Consider the following 27,723-nt stretch of genomic DNA (forward strand, 5'->3'; position numbering starts at 1 on the left):
TTCTATCAGGCATTTTACTTCTTCCTTGCTGAATTTAGATAATTTTGAGTCCACCAGTTCTAGATGGCGATTGTTTTCATATAGGTGCCAGGCCTGGGAGGAAAGACAGGAATTATGGTATGGGTGAGATCAGGAAGAGAAATAGAAAACAAAAAAAGGTAATAGCATACAAATCAAATCTGGCCTAGGTTGATCCACAGCTTTGCATACAGGACTTGAACCGTGCTGCAAGGGATTGATTCTTTCAAATTTGTTTATCAAGCACTAGGATGAGTTTACTTGGTCTCACATAATTCCTCAACACACTAAATCAAAATCATTCCTGAATTTAAATCAAACCTTTTACAGAAAATATGGACTGTGCAGTAAAAATCCAGTCTTCGTATGCTCTAATTGAATCGTAAAAGGGGGAAAAAATAGTGCCAAAATGTCATACCCAATCAAGAAGATACATCTTGCCTTCATCCAAGCTTGAATCTGAGTTTGGCCTCCCACTAACAACCTCCAGAGCCACAACTCCAAAGGCAAACACATCAGACTTCTCTGTAAGATGTCCACGCATGGCATATTCCGGTGCAAGATATCCACTATGTTAGTGTAACAAAAGCAACATTCATTACAGTACATCCAGTTTAAGAAGGAAATGAAAATATGAATCTTCAAAAATTCTTACATTGTCCCTGCAACACGAGTGCTTATGTGGGTCTTCTTCTCATCATAAAGTTTGGCCAAACCAAAATCTGATATTTTGGGGATGAGATTACTATCAAGTAGAATATTACTAACCTTCACATCTCTATGGATGATTCGAAGTCTCGACTCTTCATTTAGGTAAGCTAGACCTCTTGCTACTCCCAAACAAATATCATAGCGTGTCGACCAATCAAGATCCAAACTTCCATTTACTGCTCACAGAAGTCATAGGAAAGTTTGAACTGTGATTTCTATACTCAATAATGCTCGACTCCAAAAGGAGACATAGTACTGATAATATGCTATAAACATACCAAATAATGCTTGATCAAGACTCTTGTTTTCCAGATATTCATAAACAAGGATTTGCTGTGTTCCCTCATAACAGCATCCATGAAGTTTTACTAGGTTACGGTGCTGCACAGCGGATACGATAGCAATTTCTGCAACAAACTGGCTCTTCCCTTGGTGGGATGCTACAGACAATTGCTTCACAGCAATCACCCTTCCATCACTGAGTGTTCCCTATTGAGTATAGAGTTCAAGTTAACAGGTGAGAGAAATCTGGAAAAACTAGATCAACTTTGGATATTTATTATTTATCTTTTTTCAATGCTCCTATTACTAGAAGGCTCAACTTCATGGACCAAACACTATATTTTATGGATAAAAAAAACATAAATCAAAAGTTTCATAGCTGTATAAAACCAAAAGATTTATGTTTCGTTGAACCTATGACAAAAAGTAATTCTGCAACCTGTATTTAGTTCTGGAAAAACAATTAATGTTAAGGCACTGAAATGTGCTCAGCACTTGTTTGGCACTGATGAGAACAATGACATACCTTATAAACTGGTCCAAATCCTCCCTCTCCAAGCTTATTTGCAGGATTGAAACCTTCTGTAGCAGTCCTCAGTTCAGCATAACTGAAAGAGTATGGTCTAGCATCTATCCCTAGAAGCTCTGAAAATTCAACAATTAACATGGCTTACTGTTGTGAACTTGTTAGATAATCAAATACTTCTGGGAATCTTTTGCCAAGTTAAAGCCGAGAAAAGCTGGAAAGAACATTTGCAATTGCCTAATCAGGGCATAGTAACGTTTTGAGTAACATGAAAGGGCCAGAAAGCAGTTTGGTAAAAAGTAATTGCAATATAATTTAGCAAAACGTAGTTGACCAAACTGCTTGTGTATGTATATTGAATTATTTTGGTTGTTTTTAAGATGCTATTGAAAATAAAACTTATTAGAAAGGTCAAATGTATTGTAAAACAGCTGAACTTTAATTTCTTACTTATGTTCAATCCTATTTATTGCACTAACTTGTACTACATTTAAGAACCTACTAATGGACCTCTGTTTTGTAAATTGAACAAACATTTGTTAAATCCTTTGGTCCCTTTTTCTCTAGGAAATATGATAGATAAGGCGTTAGTGATAGCGAAGATCTTTTTTTTTACTGTCATCATCAGTCTGTTGCCTTCTTCTTCGGACAATGAAGAAAACTGCAAGAAGTAACAGAAATACAACCCCAACACCAACTGTAATCCCCACTATTAGGCCTGTTCTGTTCTTCTGAATTGGAGGTCTTACAGTAGGTTTGAATTCTGTATTGAAGGTAGTTAACTCAATATCTTACATAATCTAAGAAAATCAACCAAAAGAGGAAAAAGAAAAAAAGGAAGTTGGTATTTCTTTAACCTGGGGTAGCACTGATGGCCCAAATAGAAGGTCCATATGTACCTTGATCAGGAATACAGCAAGTTCCTTTCCCAGCCCAAAACAAGTGGATTTCCAGGTAGTTTTCAGATACCTGAGCCTTATATTCTCTCTAAAATGCTCTTCTAGGGACTAAACTTATTATGTCAAAGTCATTTTCAACATGATTTCCTTGGAACAAACAGATTTAAAGATTGAAATGAAAACCTGTAACAGTTGACAGGAGAAAGTTATTGGGAAACAAAATACATTTAAGGTCATTCATCTTGCTTTAACTTCATCATAAACAGATGTGATACATAGGTGAGCTTCGGCTAAAATAATCTGAACGTGTAATACATACCTGAACATATATATCGAAAACATGCCTTGCCAAACTTTTCCATCCGGTAGTATCAAAATCATATATTTCTGCAAATTGGAGAGTCACAGTGTAGTTTCAGTTTTCAAGGCCTAAACCATAGTACCTTAGAGATGAAGCAGAGATTTGAGCTGTTTGAAAAAGTTCTGAGTCCTGAGTATTTGTGACTTCAGAGGTATAAGAACTTTTATACGTTGGATTTTCTCTCCCAGTAAAATATCCAATATTACTAACTCTCTGTCTATCTGCACTCACATAGTATGTAGCTGGACCAAGATTCTCATCATCACTCTCATACAAAATACCATTATAAGATGTAATTTCTTTACCACCACATTTAACGGTGAAGCTAGAATCTGCATACTAGTACAGTGACTTAACAAGGTACAAAATCAAGAATATGCATGTCTAAATGTTTAATTTATAATTGTTATGGTACTCCTCCTAGATATGACCTTATTACTATTAATGTGTTTAACTCTTGAAACCACAAAATATAGAAGTTGTACTTACAGATTGGAGAACCTCGATTGCAAGGAAAATTGCGTTGGAGACAGTTCAGCCCATGTGGCAAAGCACTGAAGGAAGAGGAAGAAGGAATATCGAAATTATGTTAGACAGCTGGAACTATCCACTAAAGCACCCATTTCTATAAGTTGTCCATTATTATTAATTTTCACTGTTGTTATAGAAAGTTTCAAGCATTTCAATAATACATAGAACCAGAGAATCACCTGCTGTTAGAACTTTCTAGGTTGAAGTTGTTGGCAACTAAGTTACTGCACATTGTACCAATAACATTCTGAATGTTAGTTTCATCATAGTGTAAATACTAAAGAAAGATGATATACAGTTAGTTTCATCATAGTGTAGGTACTAAAAAAGGTGAAATATAGTACTAATTTTACAGAAATTATATGTTTAAAAGAATTTAAGAACTTACAGTTGTAAGTTTTCATGGCTGATCCAAGAAGGAAGGCGGCCAACTAGATTATTGTAAGATACATCTCTGGAAGCATCAGGTGAGGAGACTATTAGTTACTCAATGCAGCTGCTAGTAAGTATAAAATTCAGGCATTATCCAATTCACATGAGTGTTTTTGATAAGCTTTTGACACCATCTAAAACTGCAAGTTCCCCATGTTTTTGCAAGAATCCCACAAGTCTATGTTACAAGTTTAGCTAAGCGTGTTAATTTACATTATCCAAAGAGAAGCAATGCACTTGAAATTGTGAAGATTAATCAAAATGCAAGTTTATCCTTTTATGTGAGTGACTTTTGCAGCAAGCCAGGGTTCCCAACAAAACTTGTTAGTAACTATTAACCTTTCCAGTTGATACATCAATTAGTAGAGCAATTCCTTTCTGGTATGTTGAAATGAGATTGATGCACATATGTCAAAAGTACTTACATATTGAGTAGATGTTGACTTTTTTCTGCAGGGAGGGTACCATTTAACTTGTTATTTCCAAGAAACCTGAGTACAAAACCAGCAGTACATTTTTCTATATAATGAGAAAATTCTTGGAGGTAAATGAAACCACAAAGCAAAAATGGTGGATTACAGGTGAGTCAATGAAGTCAAACTGAAAAGTGAGCCAGGAATCTGTCCACGTAGATTGTTAAAACTCAGATCCCTGAAGAAAAAGTAATACAATTACACAATTGTAAGATGAAGAAACTAGCTAACAACCAAAAGTAATGGAGGGAAAGATAAAAGGTTGAAAGGGGAATAAATAACTTACAGATGCACCAATCTCTGGTAATCGCCAATGTTAGATGGAATTGAATCGGAAATTTTGTTATTCCTTAGTTCTCTGCAGTATATAAAACCAACATTCCAGATCAAAGAAAGAAGAGGAAGAAAAACACAAAAGGTATACATGAGGTAATTCAACACAAGATATTAGAACTTGACAGTGTTGCCTTACAAGTAAGTTAGTTTTTTCATATTTGTTAGAAATGCCAATGATGATGAGCTCCCATTGGATAAATCGCTTATTCTCCTACATTTTCATTTTCCAAGAGATTGTTAGCATTGATTATTGGGAAATTCAAACATGATCAATGAAATGTTGTAGGTGAACACTCACAACTCAGTCAGCTTTGTCAACTTGGAAAAGGAGGATGGTATCGGGCCTTCAAATGAGTTTCCTTGAAACCTCCTGCAATAACATTTAGGAAAAGAAAATTTTGAACTGTATTGACGTAGCATTCAAAGTAGAATGTACCTTTAAGTACCCAAATATTCTCAGTCTCAAACATTATAATAAGAGTGTTTGATTCTAGATTCACAGTGAAGAAACTTGAAGCTAAAATAACTTAAGAGTGACTGAGAACAAAATAAAGAAAAAAATTAGGATAGTTTTCTTACAAGGTTTCAAGATTTGATCAATTTCCTATAAAGTTAGGGATCCTTCCTGTAAATTCAATGTTAGAAGCCCACCTGAGCACAATAAAAGAATTTGTTTAAGAACTGATCCAAGCCATTTTTCATCAGCAGGATGTATATCTGTATTAGAGAATTTGCAATTACCAGAACAAAATCAAAAAGTTCTTACAGTTGAACCAGGTTCTGTAGATTAGCAAAGCTTGAAGGAATCTCACCACTCACTCCAGAACTGTCCATATATTTGCCCAAGCAAAGACTTTTTTTTTTTTTAATAAATTTCATCACAATTCAGTAACTTGTCTACCATAAAAGCCATTTCCAAGTAAACGAATTACACAACATATTGTAGTAGAATCTTATGTAAAGTAACAGAAGAATGAATTCCACCGTTTGAATCTTGTGCAAAACATAATAGGGTAGAATATATGCTCAATGTCAGTAAAATTTTGCATTGAAAATGAAACTGAAAAGTCTACAACAACTTACAATTTCTTTAGTTTCTTCAAATTACCAAGCTCAGGTGGCAGAGGACGAGAGAGTCTCAATGCTGACATATACAGTTGCTCTAAATTTGACAAATTACCAAGCTCAGGTGGCACACGACCAGAGAAGTTGTTTGTTCCAATACCTCTACATCCTCAAGAATATAGTTCTTCAGTTACAAAAAAGAGTCCATTCAGATAAATCATTAGAATTTAGAAGTCACATAGTTAAAGACGGGGACAAACTTTTGCTAACTCAGCAACGTTTTTTTTTGGGTGATTTGGCAAGAAAGCAATAAAAAGATCTTTGAAGATAGATGTGAAGAATATATAATAAAAATATATTCATACGCTTCGATTGGGAAATAGTTTTGGGTTGATTTCATGCTATTGGCATGGTTGCTCGAGTTTTCCATTGCTTTTTTGAGTTGGTCAATCTATACTACATAGAATTCTATGATTCATTAAATAGATCTTTAACTTTTGTTGACAACTTGTTAAATCTTTGCAGTTATTTCAATCATATGATATCTAGATATTCTTAAAAAAAAAAGAAAAGGGATATACTTTAAATTTACAGTGCTATTAACTCAGGAAGCATGCCAAGTTTTTTTTGGAAGCTGCCCAGATAATGTATTAACGCTAATGTTCCTGATCAGAATGGAACTAATTAACATCAGTAAAAGAAAAATTGTAGTAGCTTCAAAATCAAAATTTGTTTATCCGCTGCTTACAGGTATTTAATTGCAGTTAGATTGTGTTGCGAACCTACCCAGAATTCTCAGTCATTCACACACACACAGCTCATAACAGAAACAACAGCAGTTTATTGCAACATTAAGAATTCCAGAATAACAGAATAAGTGTATTTCATTGATGACATCAGCATTACACCAGTATGGTTTGTATCTCAATACCAGATCTACTGAATTTAGTTGGTCACCAATGGAAACAATGAAAATAAGAGGAACCAACAATAGAACAAAATAGAAACAGATATGCTGGACTTCGAGGGCCAGCTACCTCCCCTTTTCCTAACTTCTTTCTCGATGCCTATTTACCCTTCTGCTGCTCCTTTTATTCATTTCTTCTACTAACAGAATTTACCCTTCCTCCAGTAATCTTTTGCCACCTGTCCCACTACCTTCAATTCACACTTTAGTTGCTTCTTTTAGTATTATTGATCCCCTGGTGCTCCTTCCCACGCTTCTTGTACACCCGCACTTCGCGTGTTGTATCAATACCCTCCCGAAGGAGAGCCACCTTGTCCTCAAGGTGGAATGAAGGAAATTGCAGTTTCAGGGTGTCATATTCTTTCCAAGTATTCTCATGGTGGGGTAACCCCTTCCACTTAACAAGAACCTCTCTTTGTCCATTGAGTAACCTGCGGAGCTTAAGTACTTCCTCCAGTTCAACCACTAAGACCAGGTCCTCATTTAGTGAATCCGGAAGAGGCTGAATATGTTGTGGTGGAAAATTGGCCTTCTTGAGTGGAGACACATGAAACACATTATGGATACGGGCAGTTTCTGGTAGTTTTAACCTGTAAGCTGTGGAACCAATTTTCTCAAGGACTTGGAAAGGGCCATAGAACCTGGGACTTAGCTTTTCATTGCAGCGGAAAGCTAGAGATTTCAGACGGTAGGGCTGTAGCTTCAGGTAGGCAGATTCTCCAACTTCAAATTGGACATCCCTTCTCTTCTCATTTGCAGAATTTTTCATGCGGTTTTGAGCTTTGTACAAATTCTCCTTAAGCTCAAGTAAAATGCTGTTGCGGGTCTGCATTTGTTGATTAACTTCATCCACCGGAGAACTGTGGTCTGTGTATTTCAACAACGCTGGAGGGTCTCTTCCGTATAAAGCTTTGAAAGGGCTCATACCCGTGGAGCTGCTATATGTAGTGTTGAACCAGAATTCTGCCCACGGAATCCAGTGAGGCCACTGCCGAGGCTGATTTCCCACAAAACAGCGGAGGTAAGTTTCCAAACACCTATTAATAACCTCCGTTTGCCCATCCGTCTGCGGATGATAATCCGAGCTCATATGAAGTTTAGTTCCAGCCTGTTTGAACAATTCTCCCCAAAAATGGCTCATGAACACATGATCGCGATCCGACACAATCGTTCTTGGAAACCCATGGAGCTTAACTACATCTTTAATGAATGCTGCTGCCACGTCCTTTGCTGTTAAAGGGTGTTTGAGTGTGAGGAAGTGGCTATATTTAGTGAGCCTGTCGATTACCACCAGGATAGTGTCCACATTGTGCACTTTTGTGAGTCCCACTATAAAGTCCATAGAAATGTCTTCCCAAACCTGAACTGGAATAGGGAGGGGCTGTAATAATCCGGCAGGTCGCAATGCTTCATATTTATTCTGTTGACACACATTGCAGGAGTTCACATATGTCTAGATATCCCTCTTCATTCCATCCCAATAAAACACATTCATCAGCCGTTTGTAAGTTCGAAAAAATCCAGCGTGACCTCCAATCGGGGATGAGTGGAATTCATGCAAAAGTTTTTGAATATGAGGGCCTTGTTTCGGAACAACCAACCTGTTGTGATACATGAGGTGTCTACCCATTAGCTTGAAAGGAGGATGGCAATGAGGGTCGACCAGGAGCTTTTGTGTGAGCTGCCGCAACTTGTCATCTTTTTGGATGGCCTCTTCCAGTTCATCTAACCCACCGAAAAAGCCCACTGAAATGGCGTTAATCTCCACATTCTCAGGCCTCCTGGATAAAGCATCAACGGCTTTGTTCTCTGGCCCGGGTCGATACTGTATTTCAAACTGTAACCCGAGCAGTTTTAACACCCACTTCTATCGGTCTTCATTCAAAAATCTCTGTTCAGTAAGGGAATGGAGGTTTTTCTGGTCAGTTCTGATGAGAAAGCGTCGGCCTAGCAAATAATGTCTCCACTTCTGGACTGCCAACACAATAGCCATCAGTTCTCTTTCATAAACCGACTTGAGTTTCGAATTGGTGGACAGACCTTTACTGAGAAATGCAAGAGGCTGCCCTTCTTGCATTAAGACAACTCCCAATCCAAACCCCGATGCGTCCGTTTCAATAACAAACTATTTAGAGAAATCAGGCATCCTTAGCACTGGTACACTACTCAGAGTAGATTTCAGAGCTTCAAATACTGACTGCGGTTGCTCACCCTAACTGAAGGCATCCTTTTTTAACAGGTTAGTCAGGGGAAGTGAGATTTTTCTGTATCCTTTTACGAACCGTCTATAGTACCCAGTCAGTCCAAGGAACCCTCTGAGTGTTTTAATATCTGTTGGGCGGGGCCAGTCGACAATACTCTCAATTTTAGAGGGATCCACCGCCAATCTGTCTTCTGAAATTAAATTGTCCAAATATTCCAATTGGGGTTGCCCAAAGGAACATTTTTTTTGGTTGGCCACTAAATGGTGCTCCAGCAGTTTCTGAAATGTCAGACTGAGGTGCTGCATGTGGTCTTCCATTGACTTGCTGTACACAAGAATATCATCAAAAAAAACCAGAATAAATTTTCGAAGGTAAGACCTGAATACCTCGTTCATCAAAGCTTGGAATGCGGATGGGGCGTTGGTCAGTCCGAAGGGCATAACTAGGAATTCGTAATGCCCTTCATGAGTGCGGAAAGCCGTCTTGTGCGTGTCCTCAGATTGCACTTTGATTTGGTGGTAACTTGACTTTAAGTCCAGCTTGGAAAATACCTCAGCTCCCCCAAGTTCATCGAACAATTCATCAATGGCGGGAATGGGAAATCTGTCGGGAATGGTTAGTTTATTGAGTGCCTTATAATCTACACAAAAACTCTAGCCACCATCCTTTTTCTTAACCAACAGCATCAGACTGGAAAAAGGACTGATACTAGGCTTAATAATCCCCGAGGCTAACATCTCCCCAATGATCTTCTCAATTTCGTTTTTCTGGTAATACGGGTATCTATAAGGCCTAAGGTTTGGGGGTTGGGCATCTGGTATTAATCGAATTGCATGATCCTGTGGTCCACTAGGGGGCAATTCCGGCAGAGCCTCAAAGATAGATCTGAATTGTTCTAACACTGGAAGCAACCTGCTACTGACATTGGCCTCTTCATCTGACTGTTTGTGCAACTGTCCAAATTCAACCATGTATCCAGTTCCTTCACTCCTCAACGTTCGGAGCATGGCTTTCAAGGAAACCATTGGTTTGCTAAGTGCAGGATCCCCCATAATTGTCACCGTTTCCTCACCCAATTTAAATTTCATCACCTGCTTCCTCCAATTCATCGTAGTCTCTCCTAATGTTTCCAACCAAGCCATGCCTAGCACCACATCTGCACTACTCATGTCAAAAGGAAAAAAATCTTGAATTATTTGTACTCTCTGGACTTCCAAACATACTGCCTTACACTCTCCCTCACACCGTACTTTATATCCATCTCCAACTCTCACCCCAAACGCCTGTGTTCGTTCTACAGCAATACCCAGCTTATCTACAAACTCTCGGCTAATGAAATTGTGGGAAGCACCACTGTCAATCAAGATAATAACTTCCTTACCCATAATACTTCCCTTTAACTTCATCGTTTTTGGGCCATTGATTCCAACAACCGAGCTAAGGGAAAGTTCAACATTACCTTGGCTTTGTTCTGCCATCGCTCTTTCACTGATTTCCACGTCTCCCGGATCCAATTCTTCTTCTTCTTCTTCATCAACAAGGATTACTTGAAACTGCTTCTCCCCACACTTATGGCCAAAGAAATACTTCCCATCACACTTGAAGCACAACCCTTTCTCTCTTTTCCGCTGTATTTCGGTCTCAGTCATTTTTTGAAAAGGAAATTCACGCCGTGGTGGATAGGTTCTATTGAAGGGTCTGAATGTTGTAGAGGTGTATTCGCGAGGAGAAGAATTTACCGATGAACCCACGGCAGCACCATCTGCGTTTCGTCGCCCGGAATTGGAGAATGAATTTGAGAAAGAGTTTGATTTTAGGGATTCCGTCGAAATTGGGGCTTTCAGTGAATCTCCCGATCGGGTTGAGGTTGGGTTGAAACTCCTGGATCCAATATTGCTTGACCCGACATTTAATCTAGGTCCATTCCACCTATGGGTTCTTGCTGGTCCTGTCTTAAGTTCCTCTAAAGCTCGGTTACGCTCCTCTACTCTGTGGGCTTTCTCTATTGTTTGGAGAAGGGAAGTGGGCTGGATCAGCCTCAGCTCAGCTCGAATTTCTGCCTTTAACCCATTTAAAAACACGGCGTTCAGGATCTCATCTTTCTCTTCCACCAGCAAAGCAGCTACCGCTTCGAATCTTCTTCTGTAATCAGTGACTGTACTGTTTTGCTTCATGGCCATAAGAGTTTCATAAGGATTACTCTCTTGAGATCCGCGAATCTCTGAATTAAGGCAAGTTTGAATGATGGCCACGAAGTTACAGGTGCCCTGACCTCCATCCATTGATACCAATTAATGGCTTCCCATTCCATGCACACTGCCGCAGTTGTTAGCTTACCTTCATCAGGGATTCCATTCAGAGTAAAATACCTTTCAATTCTAAAGATCCACTCGTAAGGATCCTCACCTACAAAAATGGGTAATTCCAGTTTCCTTCCCCTCAACTCACTCTGATTTTGTTCCAAACTCCCTGATCCACTTGCTCTGTTTTGATTTTCCCCCTCTTGATTTCTCACGTTTCTGGATGAATTTTGTTCCCCACGTCCAGCTTCTTCTTCATCCTTTCTCCTCATCCAACTCTGTATCTCTACCATGCATTCGCGAATCGTCCCCATATCCACGCCCAATTTCATCACCTCCCGTTCCACATTTTCAAGTCTAAAGTCCATTCTGGTAGCTACCATAACCCACACACTGGCTCTGATACCAATTTGTTGCGAACCTACCCAGAATTCTCAGTCATTCACACACACACAGCTCATGACAGAAACAACAGCAGTTTATTGCAACATTAAGAATTCCAGAATTCCAGAATAAGTGAATTTCATTGATAACATCAGCTTTACACCAGTATGGTTTGTATCTCAATACCAGATCTACTGAATTTAGTTAGTCACCAATGGAAACAATGAAAATAAGAGGAACCAACAATAGAACAAAATAGAAACAGATATGCTGGACTTCGAGGGCCAGCTACCTCCCCTTTTCCTAACTTCTCTTTCGATGATTATTTCCTCCTCTGCTGCTCCCTTTATTCATTTCTTCTCCTGACAGAATTTGTCCCTCCACCAGTTATCTTTCGCCACCTGTCCCTCTACCTTCAATTCACACTTTAGCTGCTTCCTTTAACGCTATTGATCCCCTGGTGCTTCTTCCCACGCCTCTTGTTATACACCAGCACTTCGCGTGTTGTATCAGACTGCTGACAGATGGAGACAAGGGACCTGACAAAAGATTTCGTTCCACGTTCCTATTAGAAACAGAAACAAGAGGTAAAATTAATGTTTAAGAACACAAAGCTCAAATCATTTTGTGAAGTTGATACAGTGTCATGTCTAGAGATTTAACATTACTAAATAAGAATAAAGTAAAATATTTAATAACCAGTCATCCTCATCTAATGGTCTAAAAATTAAAAACAATTGAAATAATTAAGCATAAACCATACAGATTGGTGAGGAAATTTAAACTCCATATCTCATCTGGGATCACACCTTCAACTTTCAGTTCGTAAACCTGCCTATAATTTGAGAAAATGTAAAAGTAAGAAACCATGAAATCATTGAAATTAAGGTCCTTTTGTGTACACTAAATAAAGAAACATGTGACCCTCAAATACGGAGTTTGAATTTTTTTCTTCTTTTTTCTGTTTATTCAAAGGTTTAAATGTTAAGACACTTGCATCTCGATGATATAGCAGAGAGTGTTGTTATTGTAAGAACAATCACATTTGATAAAACGGTTGTAAGCATCGGCACGAATGGCGACGGAGAAGTCAATGGCAGCTCCACTGCATGGCTCTCCACTTATATTCCAGTGATTTTGATTTGCAGATATCCCCCATTTTTCAAATAATGAATTCAGTGCTTTCACCATTATCAGAAGAATGAAAACAAGTATGTATTAGCTAGAAAATCACCCTCATATGAAAGCAAAGATACACCAATTTGAGTACGTTTGTATTTTCTTTAAAATTTAAACTAAAATAATAAAAAAAAGAAGAGGGAATTTGGAAGCAGACCTTCGTTAGGAGCAGTATTAACTTGAGCTTGAGTTTGAGTTACATGATGTACAAGAAGGTTCAAGAAAATCCAACTCACATAAGAAAAACAAACAACAACTGAAATTGAAGCTGGCGATTTCATCACCATGATCGTACATGCATGAGCCAATATTATGCTTCACTTCAAGCATATAATAGCTGGCGAATGGCCATTTCATCATCACGATCGTCATGAAGACTTACCTTTTCTGGGTCGAAGAGTCGAAGTTGACTTCAGCTATCTACTTTTTTTGTTGTCTCTCTCTCCCCTTTTCTCTGTGGTTTCTTGGTCGAAGACTCGAAGTTGACATCATTTCCAAGTCAATTTGTTTCCAATTTAATTGTACGTTTGAATGCAAATTTCTATACCTAATCCATAGAATAGTATATAAATAAATTTATTTAGCTTTTATTTTATAAATTCACTTTGTTTTTCTTCAATGCAGCCAATATTTAACTTTAGTATATTTTTCCTTTGTAGTTTCTTGTATGGTTCTTGGCTTGACTAGAGTCCTTTTGTGTAGTTAGATTTAGGGTTTTTGCAGATGGGTTTGGGGTTTTTTTGTCCATTGAATTGGTGGAGAATTAGTTTTGGGATGTGCCCATAAGGGCAGAATACTCTGTTTTGCTTCCGTAATTTATTGCTTTATATGGATAATAATGAAATAATATGATGAATATTTGTTTTTAGTTTCACTGTAAATGTTGGTTTCAATCATCTGTTACTTTAATGTTCTTGTATTCCTCTTACTAAACTAAAAGATCAACCAAATTATTCAACATTGATAGTGACAATGAGAATGGTTCAGTGAGACATTATTTTGACATTATGAAGAACACTTTGTGTTGAACTAATATGAAACAGAAGTGGAATCTAAACTAAAAGCCAATCAATGGAGCGGGGCTTGAGTTATCACTTATTTGGGGAGCTTTATCCATTGTACTTAAACTTGTTAAAGAGATGTGATGGCTACCATCATCACTTCCTTCAGTTGTATAATCACAAAAAAAAGGTCGCCACTCGCCACATCAGCAAATGTCCATTCAGTCAAGTTTCCGGGCTTGGAATTTACCGTACTCACTTCAATATCTCCACAAAGCATAGCAATCAAACGGGACATAGATGGCGTTGATGACGGCAATGACTGTGTACACAAAAGTACCACCCCTATCAAGCGTTTTACTTCTTCCTTGTTGAATTTTGATAATTTTGAGTCCACCAGTTCGAGTAGGCGATTCGTCTGGTATAGATGCCAAGCCTGGGAAGCAGGAAAGATACAAGTTATGATATGAGTGGCTGATGGATAAAAGGTATTGGCATGCACATCAAATTTGACTCGTGTCATCAAAAAGCGACAAACTAGACTCATTTAGACTGTTGGGATTCTTCCATTTTTTTCAGGTACTTTGTTTCACTGTAAACATATACCTGAGTTTTCATGAACTGACAATAATAAATGTTTATTGGTGCTGTTATTACGATGATGCAAACCAAAACAAAGGGCTAGAAATCATTTTGGCTCTAGTAAAAGAAGGGCACTGAGGTATAATATTCTACATAATTGTCATTCATACCTAATCAAGAAGATACATCTTCTCTTCTTCCAAAGTTAAATCTAAGTTTGGCCTCCCACTAACAACCTCTAGAGCCACAACTTCAAAGGCAAACACATCAATCTTCTCTGTAAGATGTCCACGCATAGCATATTCTAGTGTAAGATATCCATTATGTCAATTCAACAAAAGTAATTCAATACAGTATGTTCCATGAACATAAAACATAAAGATCTTAACAGATTTAGGAAGACAATAAAAATATGAATCTTCAAATCTCTTACATTATCCCTGTAACACAGATGCTTATGTGAATCTTCTTATCATTATAAAGTTTGGTCAAATCAAAATCTGATATTTTGAAGATGAGATTACCATCAAGTAGAATATTACTAGCCTTCACGTCTTTATGTATGATTCAAAATCTCGAATCTTCAAGAAGATAAGCTAGACCTCTTGCTACTCCTAAACATATATCAAACGCGTTGACCAGTCAAGGTTCAAACTTCCTTTTCCTGCTTCACAAAAGTCATATAAAAGTTTGAATATTGATTTCCATACCCAATAATGCTAGGACTCCCAATAAAAACATAGTACTGACATGCTATTCACATACCAAATAATGCTTGATCAAGACTTTTATTTTCCAGATATTCATAAACAAGAATTCGTTTTGCTCCCTCGTAACAACATCCATGAAGCTTTACTAGGTTACGATGCTGCATAGTAGATACAATAGCAATTTCTTCAATAAACTGGCTCTTCCCGTGGTGGGATGCTATAGACAATTGCTTCTTAGCAATGACTCTTCCATCACAGAGTGTTCCCTATTGAGTAAAGAGAAAGACATCAGTAAAAACTTGATCAACCTTTTGTATTTATTATTTACTTTTTTTCAATGCTCTAATTATTAGAAGGCTCACTTCATGTACGAAATACAATATTTTATGGACCAAAGAGAACATAAATCAAAAGTTTCCTAGCTAAATAAACTGAAAAGATTTGCAGGTTAGGCCTTTGTCTTCTGTTTTGGGCTGTAGCAGGCCAAGGTTTGACTGTGGTGGGTGTGGAAGGAATTGCAGAATCTCAGGGAGCTATAGCAGAAAATTCTGCAGTAGCCCACCTGCAGATTTGCTTGACTCTTCTGGAGGTTTGCTGTGGTTGGCCATGGAGTATTTGTCTGGTTCATTTGGAATTATTTCCTTGTAATATATGTAGAAGCACTGGGATTATGATTTCTTTGTTAAATTTGCACGTTAATCAGCTTCGTAATTGGTTGGCACATTGGAATGAACAATTTCTTGGTAGTGGAACTAAAGTAGCTTGGGATGTCTTTTTGGTCTTGTGGGTTTTGCCTTTTGATCTTTGGAGGGTCAAGAAGCTCCAGCCTTGTTTTTTTCTTGGCTTGTGCAGGCTTTTTTGTATAGACTCTAGGGTCTTGGGTAGTTTATTTCTCTTTTGCGTCCAAGGAGTGTTTTTTTTTCGGCTTCTTTTGGTAATTTGTATGGCCTTGTGCCTTGGCCTTGGGTATGCCCAGGGTCTTGTCTCTAAAGGGGTGATCCTTTTATAGGTTCTTATTCTTTATTCTTTTCTTTTACTAAAATTACCGGGTTTAACAGGAAAAAAAAAAAAAAAAAAAAAAAAAGTGAAAAGATTGTGTTTCCCATTGAATCTATGACAAAAAGCAATGCTGCAACCTAATTTTGTTCTGGAAAAACAATTAATCATATAAGGCAATAAAATGTGCTCAGCACCCTGTTTGGCATTGATTAGAACAACGACTTATTATAAACAGGTCCAAATCCTCCCTCTCCAAGCTTATTTGCAGGAATGAAGCCTTCTGTAGCAGTCTTCAGTTCAGCATAAGTGCATAACTGAAAGTGTATGGTCTAACATCAATCCCTAGAAGCTCTGAAAATTCAACAATTAACATAGCTTACTGTTGTGACTTGTTAGTCTAATCAAGTACTTTTGGGAATATTTTGTCATATTAAAGCTGAGAAAAAGCTGGAAAGAACATTTGCAATTGTCTAATCGAGGCATAGTAAGATTTTGTGTGACATGAAAGGGCCAGAAAGCAATTCGGTAAAAAGTAATGGCAATTAAGCAAAACGTAAGTCAGCTGGTGCCTGGCTGGCTGGTTGGGAGCATTTGGAGACTTTCCGATGACAGTAGGGGTCATTGTAATTAAACAATCTCTTAAGGGGGAATAAAATTTAGCCAATGGAAAACATGGAACGTTATTTTTTTTTTTAATCTTTTTATATATTTCTGTCAAATCCCGGGTCACGGGATTGCAAAAGATTGTTTTGAGTTTTATTAGACAAGTATTATTCCCTTAACCCAAATCTTAAATATATAAAGAGTAAACTACTTTTTCCCACCCAAGGTTTGCCTTAATTACACTTTTTCACTCAAAAAGTTTCAAAATACCACTTTCTCATCCAAAGTTAATATTCCGTTATTACCTAAAACCGATTATAATAACAAAAATTTTCTTCGTCACCACCATTTGAACCTCTGGTCTCCTCTCTATAAAACCCCTCTCACTTCGACATTTGATTTCTCGCTGATTGTTAGCCACCACAAAGTTAGGGTTTCCTATTCTGAGTTGATTTCCGACTGATTTCGACGGTGAATTTTCAATTGGTCGCCACCATTCAATCCAACGGCCTCTACTTTACAAAAATCCTCTTACTCTAGCTCTTGGTAACTCGTCGAACGTCGGCTGAGAAAGTGAAATATATTTTAGGTATTAACAGAATATAAATATTGAGTAGGAAAGTGATATTTTGAAACTTTTTGGATGAAAATTTGTCATTAAGACAACACTTGAGTGGAAAAAAGTCTCTACTCAAATATAAATTCCGAAGTCCAAGAACCTATATAAAGAGCGATACCCATGTGAATGGGGAATGAAATATATTTATACACAAGGGGTGTAATGTGAAGCTTTAGCTCCTTTACTTGAAGAAGAAGTGTAATGGCTGGGAGAATCGCTTGCTTTAGTTGCATAAACAAATGTGGTTACATCATCAAATTTCCAGGTAGTCAAGTATCCTGACATTGAAGTTTCTGCAATTTTTTTATATTCCTCAAAATAGACTAAAAGATCAACTTAAGTTTTCAACATTGATAGTGCCAATCAGAATGGTTCTGGCAGAGGTTCACAAGTAATTAAAAATCAATGCCCTATGTACATGTACATATAATTGACTTGAGTTTATTTGTGTTACATTTTAAAGCATCATCTTGTGGGGAACTAATAAGAAACAGAAATGGAATCTAAACTGAAAGCCAATCAATGGAGAAGGCCTTTAGTAGTACTTCTTTGGGGAGTTTTATCCACTATACTTAAGCTTGTTGAGGAGATGTAATTGCTAGTATCATCACGTTCTTCACCTGTATCATCAAATTCCTCAGCTGTATCATCAGTAACATAGGTGGCCACATCATCAAATGTCCATTCAGTCAAGTATCCTGGTTTGGAATTCACTGTACTCACTTCAATATCTCCACAAAGCATTGCAATCACACGGGACGTCGATGGCCTCAATGAAGGCAATGTTTGAGTACACAGAAGAGCTACCCCTATTAGGCGTATTACTTCTTCCTCATTAAATATTGATAATTTGGAGTCCACTAGTTCGAGTTGGCGATTGTTCTCGTATAGGTGCCAAGCCTGGGAAGTAGGAAAGATACGAATTATGATACGAGTGATTGGATCAGAAGGAAAAAAAGGCGTTAGCATACATATCAAGTTTGACTCGTATCTTAGAAAAGTGACAAACTATACTCATCTAGACTGCTGGAATTCTTCTATTTTCTTTCCTGGGACTTTAGAATTCACAGTTAATATATACTTTAGCTTTCATGAACTCGCAATAATATATAAAATATTCATTGGTGCTGTTATCATGATGATGCAAACCAAAACACAAGGCTAGAAATCATTTTGGACTCCAATAAAAGAAGAGAATTGATGTGAAATATAGTACAGAAATGTCATTCATACCCAATCAAGAAGATACATCTTCTCTTCTTCCAAGCTTGAATCTGAGTTTGGCCTCCCACTAACAACCTCAAGAGCCACAACTCCAAAGGCAAACACATCAGTCTTCTCTGTTAGATGTCCATGCATGGTATATTCTGGTGCAAGATATCCACTATGTCAATGCAACAAAAGCAATATTCATTACCATATACTCAATGAATTAAAAAAAATGGTGGTATTAACAAATGTAAGAAGAATGACTATATGAATCTTCAGAAAAACTTACATTGTCCCTACAACACGGGTGGTTATGTGGGTCTTCTTATCATCATAAAGTTTGACCAAACCAAAATCTGATGTTTTCGGGATGAGATTACCATCAAACAAAATTTTACTGGCCTTCACATCTTTGTGTATGATTCGAAGCCTCGACTCTTCATGAAGATAAGCTAGACTTCTTGCTACTCCCAAACAAATATCATAACGCATCGACCAATTAAGATTCAAACTTCCTTTTCCTATTCACAAATGTCATATATAGTTTGAACTGTGATTTCCATACCCAATAATGCTAGGACTCCCATGAAAAACATAGTACTGACGTACATGCTATTCACATACCAAATAGTGCTTGATCAAGACTGTTGTTTTCAAGATATTCATAAACAAGGATTCGTTGTGTTCCCTCATAACAACATCCATGAAGTTTTATAAGGTTACGGTGCTGCACAGCAGATATAGTAGCAATTTCTGCAGCAAATTGGCTCTTCCCCTGGTTGGATGCTACAGACAATTGCTTCACAGCAATGACCCTTCCATCACAGAGTGTTCCCTATCGAGTAAATAGTTTAAGTTAATTGGTCAAAGAAATCAGTAAAAACTTGATTAACTTTTTGTATTTATTATTTATTTTTTTCAATGCTCTAATTATTAGAAGGCTCACTTCATGAACCAAATACAACATTATATGCACCAAATACAACATAAATCAAAAGTTTCCTATCTAGATAAAGCGAAAAGATTGTGTTTTACATTGATCTATGACAAAAAGTAATGCTGCAACCTGTATTTTGTTCTGGAAAAACAATTAATCATAAGGCACAAAAATGTACATAGCACCCTGTTTGGCATTTGATTAGAGCAATGACTTACCTTATAAACTGGTCCAAATCCTCCCTCTCCAAGCTTATTTGCAGGAATGAAGCCTTCTGTAGCAGTCCTTAGTTCAGCATAACTGAAAGTGTATGGTCTAACATCTATCCCTAGAAGCTCTGAAAATTCAACAATTAACATAGCTTACTGTTGTGACTCGTTAGTCTAATCAAATACTTCTGGGAATATTTTGTCATATTAAAGCTGAGAAAAAGCTGGCAAGAACATTTGAAATTGTCTAATCGAGGGTAAGATTTTTGTGTGACATGAAAGGGCCAGAAAGCAATTCGGTAAAAAGTAATGGCAATTAAGCAAAACGTAGTTGACCAAACTGCTTGTGGATATAAATTGATGTATATTGGTTTCTTTTAAGATGCTACTGAAATAAAATAGCTGAGATTTAATTTCTTATCCATGTTAAATCATATTAACTTGTACTGCATTTCAGAACTCACTAATGGACCTCTGCTTTATAAATTGAACAAGCATTTGTTAAGTCCATTGTTCCCTTTTTCTTTAGGAAATGTGATAGATAGATAAGACGTTAGTGGTAGCGAAGATCTTTTGATTTACCTTTATCATCAATCTGTGGCCTTCTTCTTCTTCTTCTTCTTCTTCGGACAATAAAGAAAATTGAAAGAATTGAAACAAGTAACAAAAATACAACCACAACACCAACACCAACAATAAAGCCTGTTCTATTCTTCTTAGTGATAGGACTTCGTCCACTTAGAGGTCTTACCGTAGGTTCGAAATCTGTATCAAAGCTTAGTAGTTAAATCAATATCTTATCTAATGCTAGGAAATCAACCAAAAGAGGATAAAGGGAAAAAAACAAAAGAAGTTGCTATTTCTTTAACCTGGAGCAGCACTGATAGCAGAAATTGAAGGTCCATATGAACCATCGTTGGGAATACAGCAAGTCCCTTTCCCAGCCCAAAAAAAGTGGATTTCCATGTAGTTCTCAGATACCCGAGCCGTATATTTTCTCTGAATTGCTCTTCTAGGGACTCCGTCTGCTACCCTTGTTATGTCAAAGTCCTTTTCAACGTTAACTCCCTGGAATAAACAGATTCATTTTGAAAGAAAACTAGTAACATTTGAAAGCAGTATAATCGGAAACATAATACATTTAAGGTCGTTTGATCATGCTTGAACTTCAGTATAAACCTGTGTGATGCATGGGTGAGGCTTTTCTGGCTAAAGTGATCCGAGGATGTAAGGAATACCTGAACATAAATATCGAAAGCACGCCTCCCAAGACTTCTCCTCCCGGTAGTACCCAAATCAGCTATTTCTGCAAACTGGAGAGTCACAGTATAGTTTCCATTTTCAAGGCCTAAACCATAGTATCTTAGAGATGAAGCGGAAACCCGTGCTGACTGGAAAAGTTTTGAGTCAAGAGTATTTGTGAATTGAGACTGAGAAGAAATTGTAGACCACGGATTATTGGTCCCAGTAAAATATCCGACATTACTAATTCCCCATCTGTTTGTGTCAGTCACATAGTATGTAGCTGGACTAAGAGTCTCATTATCCATCTCATACACAATATTATTAGAAGATGTAATTTGGGGACCACCACAATTAACCGCAGAGCTAGAATCTGCATACCAATATAGCCACTTATCAAAGCAAGCCCAGAAAAGGTATCCCAATCTACAAAAGCAAGAATATGTCCAAAAGTTTGATTTATAATATCTATGGTACTTCTCCTAGATCAAGCTTATCCCAAAATAGATCCTTCCTTTCTCTTTTGACCTTAGTTACTGTTACTACATTTAACTCTTAAACCACATAATGGAGTTGCACTTACAGACTGGAGAACCTCGATTGCAAGGAAAATTGTGCTGGAGACAGTTTAGACCATGTGGCAAAACACTGAGGGGAAAAGAAGAATACACTTATACGAGGAACTTAATTAATTATGACAGCACAAAAACTTGCCACTAAAGCACCCATTTCTACTGGTTTATTCATTGGATTTTGATATTCAATTGATATAATTATTAAAGAATCATAGTTTAAAAGCAAAAACAAAAGTATATGAAGGCCAAAGAAAATATTGCCAGAAGACATGCAACCAGGATAAAAAAATTACTGCTCTCTCGAAGAAAACGTTTTTTTAACACCTTGTAAACATTTCTGTTAACGCCTTGTTATTAAAAGTTAACCTGATCTCATTAACCCTTGTCTTCAAAGTAAGAGTATGGTTACTTTTTTATACATTAAACTTATTTCTAAAAAATTGAGAGTACAGGTTAACATGCTAAAAGAATCCTCAAATGAACCATCAACAACTTAAGTAGACAACAATGCTTTCAAACATTTGCCACAGAGAGTTTCATGCATTTGAATGAAACGTAGAAATGAGATAATCACCTGCTGCTACTTTCAAGAGTGAAGTTATTGGCGACTAAATTTCTGCAGATTGCACTCATAAATTCGCAATGTTAGTTTCATCCCAATATATAGAATACAATTCTTTACTAGAAATGAAGTTTTCAATGAAATGTTACCTAGGAGCTAACAGAATATATTTCTTGTAAAGAACATAGAATATTAAACTAGAAAAATGAAAGAATTTAACAAAAAGGAAGTGAAATATAGTTAAAAAATCTAAATTTAAAAGAATTTCAGGACTTACAGTTGTAAATTTTGTCTGTTTATCCAAGAAGGAAGGCTGCCCGATAAATAATTGTATGAAACATCTCTGCAAGCACAAGCAAAGAAAAAATTTAGCTACACACTACAGCTACTATTTAGTATTCAGGCATTATCCAAGTCACATTGATTTTTACTGTAATCTTTTTACACCATCCTAAAGTTAAACTTCTCCATTTTTCACGAGAACCCCACAAGTCTACTTAACAAGCCTAGATAGAATTGTTAGTCCATATTTAGCAAAGAGAAACAATGCAATATAACAAAAAAGCAAAATTCAGGATTATGGATTCATATGTTTTCTGTAAAAGAAAGAAAATTGACAAGTACCAATCTGGATGTTAGTCATTATTTTTCTATTAATATCCATATATAAAATTTGGATGGATCAAAACAATATACAGATGATTGATGGTAGGAATATGTTTTACATCTTTGATTTCATAATGGGAAAGCACTAAACAGAGAAACTGGAATGCAAGTTTAGCATTTTGATTGAATGGCTTGCTCCCATTAAAATTATCTGTAAAATTGATATATTAATATAATAATAAGTACGGAGATCAAAGCAAATCTTTTAAAAGTACTTACATGTTGACAAGATTCTCATCTTTATAGGCAGGCAGGGGTCCAGTTAACCTATTATTTCCTAGAAACCTGAGTACAAAAGCAGCAATACATGTTTCAATATAATGAGATTATTCTGGGACGTAAATGACACAACAAGAGGAAATGATAGATTACAGGTGAGTCAACACAGTTGACCCGAAAAGCCAACCGGGAATTTGTCCACTTATATTGTTGAAACTCAGATCCCTGAAGAAAAATATAAGGATTACAAAATTATAAGATGAAGAAACTAGCTACCAACCAAAAAGTAATGGGGGGAAAAATAAAAAAGAGAATAGGGAATAATTAACTAACAGATATTGAGGAATCCAATAGTGGTTAACATCAGATGGAATTGAATAGGAAATTTTGTTATTCCTTAGTTCTCTGCAATATATGAAACCAATAGTCGAGATCAAGGAAAGAACAAGAAGAAAAACGCAAAAGTAGAGGTAATTCAACATAAGATATTAGAACTTTGACAATTTTGCCATACAAGTAAGTTAATTTTTTCATATTCGTTAGAAATGCCAACGATGATGAACTCCCATTGGATAAATCGCTTATTCTCCTACATTTTCATTTCCAAGGGATTGTTAGCATTGATTATTGGGAAATTCTAACATGATCAATGAAATGTTGCAGGTAAACACTCACAACTCTGTCAAATTTCTCAGCTTGGAAAAGGATGATGGTATTGGCCCATCAAAAGAGTTTCCTTGAAACCTCCTATAATAACATGTATGACAACAGAAAATTTAAATTCTCATTGAAGAAGCTTGAAGTTAAAATAACTGAAGGAAATTTCAGCAGAAAAGAGAGAAACAAAAGTAGAATAGTTTACTCACAAGACTTGAAGTTTTGACCAATTTCCTATAAAGTCAGGGATCCTTCCTTTAAGTTCAACGTCAAAAGCCCACCTGAGTACAGGAAAAGAAATTGTTTAGTTAAGATCTGTTACAAGCCATTTTTTATCAGCAGAATGTATATCCACATTAGGAAAACTTCCAATTAGCGAACTAACATAATCAAAAAGTCCTTACAGTGACTCCAGGTTCCTTAGATTAGCAAAGCTTGAAGGAATCTCACCACTCACTCCAGAACTATCCATATATCTGCCAAGGCGAAAAATATTTATAAATTTGATCACAATTCAGTAACTTGTTTCCTACAAAAGCCATCACCTAGTAAACGAACACATCATATATTATAATCTTATGTGAAGTAACTGAGAATTTTGGTTTATGTTAAAGCTAAGACCAAATGCATCCATGTGCAGAACATTATAGAGTAGGATGGATATATGCTCAATATAAGTAAAATTTGCATTGAAAATGAAACCGAGAAGTCTATAACAACTTACAATAGCTTTAATTTCGTCAGATTACCAAGCTCAGATGGTAGAGGACCAGAGAGTCTCAATGTTCCAATATACAGTTGCTCTAAATTTGACAAATTACCAAGCTCAGGTGGCACAGAACCAGAGAAATTGTTCGTTCCAATACCTCTACATCCCCAAGAATTTAGTTCTTCAGTTATGAATTGTAACGTAATTACACAACAGAGTTCATTTAGATAAATTATAGGGGATAAACTTTGAACTTACAATACTATTAACTTAGGAAGCATGCCAAGCTGTTTTGGAAGCGGCCCAGATAATGTATTAATGCCAAAGTTCCTAATCAGAATGAGGATTAACTAACATCAGAAAAGGAGAAAATATTATGAGTTTCAAAATCAAAATTTATATCAGCTGCTAAAAGGTATTTAACTGCAGTTAGATTGCTGACAGATGGAGACAGTGGCCCTGACAAGAGATTTATTCCCACCTTCCTATTAGAAACAGAGAAAAGGTAAGAAGTATTTAAGAACACCAAGTCCAAATATTTTATGATGTGGATACAATGTTTATGATACTGCCATAGTATTACTTACATGAAACCAGAAACTAATCCATACATGTCAAGTTATTGCATTTAATAACAACTAATCACAATTAAAGCAAATATAGATTATAAAGAAAAAAACTCAAATGGTAGTATAAATGATATGATACTCTATGTTATTCTAAATTTTTACTTTTTTTTTGGTCTTTTCATTATGGAGAGAGTTAAAGATCATTAAATAAGAATAAAATAAAATATTTTATTACTCGATAAAATAATACAGAATTGAAATAAGTTTTAATCAAATATACAAAATCATACAGATTGGTCAGGAAATTCAAACTCCATAGTTCATCTGGGATCACATCATCAACTTGCAGTGCGTAAACTTGCCTGTATTTTAAGAAAATGTAAAAGTAAGCAGTAATAAAAGGTTTAAAATTAAAGAAAGGTCCTTTTGTGTACAGTAAAAAGAGAAACATGTAGTACTTACATCTCGACAATGTGGCAAAGAGTTTTTTTTCCTGTAAGAACAATTACATTTAATAAAAGGGTTGTAACCATCGGTACCAATGGCTATCGAGGAGTTAATGGCGGCTCCACTGCATGGCTATCCACTTATATTCCATTGACTTTGATTTGTAGATATCCCCCATTTCTCATATAATGCATTCAATGCTTTCACTGTTTTCAGAAGAACAATGATAACATGTAGATATTAGCTAGAAAATCAGTATCTTTTAGCATTAACAGGTGATAGTAAACGTAAAAAAGACTGATGAAAGAAGTCTATAGGAAAGCAGCAGAAAAAGAGGAAATCAAGAACGAATTCAGTATGAAGAGCTATTTTAGAATATTTTTCTCAGTTCTTTTATCAACCATAAGCATAGTTTGCCTGCATAGTTTTCTATTTTAACTGTTCCTATGGCAAGCTCATTGGATCTTTCTTTCAGAGCTAAAATTATAAAAAGAAAAGATAGAACTTAGAGGCGGACCTTCATGAGGAGCTGTAGTAGCTTGAGAGTTGAGATTGAGTTTGATTATTCTTCTGAGCTTGAGCTACATGAAGCACAAGAAGGTTCAAGAAAATCCAACTCACGTACAACCAAACTACTACTGAAACTGAAGCTGATGCTGATGATTTCATCACCATTATCATATTCATACCAGCATCAACCAAGATATTATTATTATTATTTATATTGATTCAATTACAACTGCTCTTAGTCAAGTCCAATAAATCAAGCCCAAGTAGTTGTGACTTGTGAAGACTTGTTCTGGGTCCCAGTGGACTTGACTGAGTTCTTTTTCTCCTCCTTTCTGTGGTTTATAATTATTCCGCATTAAATATAAATTGGGATATTTCAGTATACCCCCAAAATTTTGCTGACTTTTAAGCTACCACCATTATGGAAAATAAAAGGTAGCCCCCATTTTTGACAAAATTGTCAGAACAATTACACCCTCTGATGATATCATAATGTTTTAAAATTTATGTTAATATAAAGAAAAATGTTACCCTTACAAAGACCATACAAAGAGGGTTACAAAGTAACAATATTAAGAAGAAAAAAACAAAGAAAAACAGAAAAAGAGAGAGAGAAATCATAAAAATCAAGGGTGAGGATTGTCTTTATCTATCCCTTTGTATGTGTCTTTGTGAAACTAGCATTACTTTAATATAAAATAAAGGAAATTACCCATTGTGCTATGTTATGCTATTTGATAGGGGTGTGCAAATTTTTAGGTAGAACCTGAACCAACAGGTACCCAAGGTGTCAGTTTCGGTTCCAAATTTGGTGGAACTAACACTATACGGTTTCGGTTCTGGTTCCACTACTTTAGGAATCGAAACCGAGGTCTAGGTACCCAGGATGAAACCAACAGATACTTAAAATATATTTATAATTTATGTACATAGTTGGGGCTGTATTGTAATTTTCATAAGATATATTTGTTGAAAGACTTTTGACAGGCTCTAAATGAGCTTTCCAACGGTATTTTACAGGCCCCATAACTCTTCCCGGATCAAAAGTTATGGCCGTCTGAATGGGACTTGCTCATTTAAGCCCTTTAGGCTTTACGCACGGAATTCTAACGTTCAACCCGCTGCATGAATTCATCCCCCAGACGTTCTACATTAGTCCATGTCAGCAGACTTTTGACGGGCTCTAAATGAGCTTTCCAACAGTTTCTTAAAACCCCATAACTCTTCCCGGATAAAAAGTTATGGCTGCTAAATGGGGCATGCTCATTTAAGCCCTTTAGGCTTTACGCGCGGAGTTTTGATGTTTTTCCCACTCTATGAACTCATCTGTCAGACATTCTATATCAATCCACGTCGACGAGCTCTGAATGAGATTTCCAACGGTGTCTTACAGGCCCCGTAACTCTTTCCGGATAAAAAGTTATGGTCGTCTAAATGGAACATGCTCATTTAAGCCCTTGAGGCTTTACGCACGGACTTTTAACGTTCAGCCCGCACCATGAATTCATCCACCAGACATTCTACGTTAGTCCACGTCGATAAACTTCTGATGGGCTCTGAATGAGCTTTCCAATGGTATCTTACAGGCCCCGTAACTCTTCCCAGATAAAAAGTTATAGCCGTCTGAATGGGGCATGCTCATTTAAGCCCTTTAGGCTTTATGCACGGAGTTTTGACGTTTAGCCTGCTCCATGAATTCATCCGTTAGACATCCTACATAAGTCCACGTCGACGGGCTCTGAATGAGATTTCAAATGGTATCTTACAGGCCCCGTAACTCTTCCTTGATAAAAAGTTATGGCCATCTGAATGTGACATGCTCATTTAAGCCCTTTGGGCTTTACGCACAGACTTCTGAAGTTCAGCCCGCTCCTTGAATTCATTCACCAGACGTTCCACATTATTCCACATCAACGGACATTTAACGGGCTTTGAATGAGCTTTCCAACGGTATCTTACAGGCCCCGTAACTCTTCCCGAATCAAAAGTTATGGCCGTCTGAATGGGGCATGCGCATTTAAGCCTTTTGG

The 27,723-nt window shown here is 36.7% G+C and overlaps 1 protein-coding gene across 1 annotated transcript; it reads right to left on the bottom strand.

The window, feature by feature from the left end:
- On the bottom strand, nt 1–26,409 carry LOC116146644 (the record flags this gene model as incomplete). Its single annotated transcript, XM_031432062.1, is given in 58 exon segments — nt 1–93; nt 437–587; nt 674–905; nt 1,008–1,218; nt 1,538–1,656; nt 2,154–2,300; nt 2,395–2,537; nt 2,712–3,129; nt 3,287–3,351; nt 3,508–3,552; nt 3,717–3,782; nt 4,186–4,251; nt 4,340–4,411; nt 4,520–4,591; nt 4,706–4,780; nt 4,868–4,939; nt 5,149–5,220; nt 5,336–5,407; nt 5,653–5,796; nt 6,227–6,299; nt 6,421–6,435; nt 6,893–7,878; nt 8,203–8,426; nt 9,034–9,129; nt 9,357–9,408; nt 9,541–11,026; nt 11,143–11,504; nt 11,914–12,054; nt 12,253–12,320; nt 12,483–12,670; nt 12,826–12,899; nt 14,438–14,555; nt 15,017–15,227; nt 17,333–17,475; nt 17,803–18,082; nt 18,416–18,566; nt 18,681–18,912; nt 19,016–19,226; nt 19,547–19,665; nt 20,120–20,302; nt 20,407–20,605; nt 20,776–21,152; nt 21,363–21,427; nt 21,929–21,970; nt 22,194–22,259; nt 22,802–22,867; nt 22,955–23,026; nt 23,135–23,206; nt 23,316–23,390; nt 23,477–23,548; nt 23,668–23,739; nt 23,863–23,934; nt 24,255–24,326; nt 24,426–24,497; nt 24,581–24,652; nt 25,027–25,093; nt 25,186–25,389; nt 26,406–26,409. Coding segments are annotated over 58 exon segments (9,489 nt in total), but the record flags the coding sequence as incomplete, so codon positions are not given.
- Nucleotides 26,410–27,723: the final 1,314 nt, after the last annotated feature.

The sequence above is a fragment of the Pistacia vera genome, unplaced genomic scaffold (assembly GCF_008641045.1).
Source record: "Pistacia vera cultivar Batoury unplaced genomic scaffold, PisVer_v2 Contig480, whole genome shotgun sequence".
Taxonomy (NCBI): domain Eukaryota; kingdom Viridiplantae; phylum Streptophyta; class Magnoliopsida; order Sapindales; family Anacardiaceae; genus Pistacia; species Pistacia vera.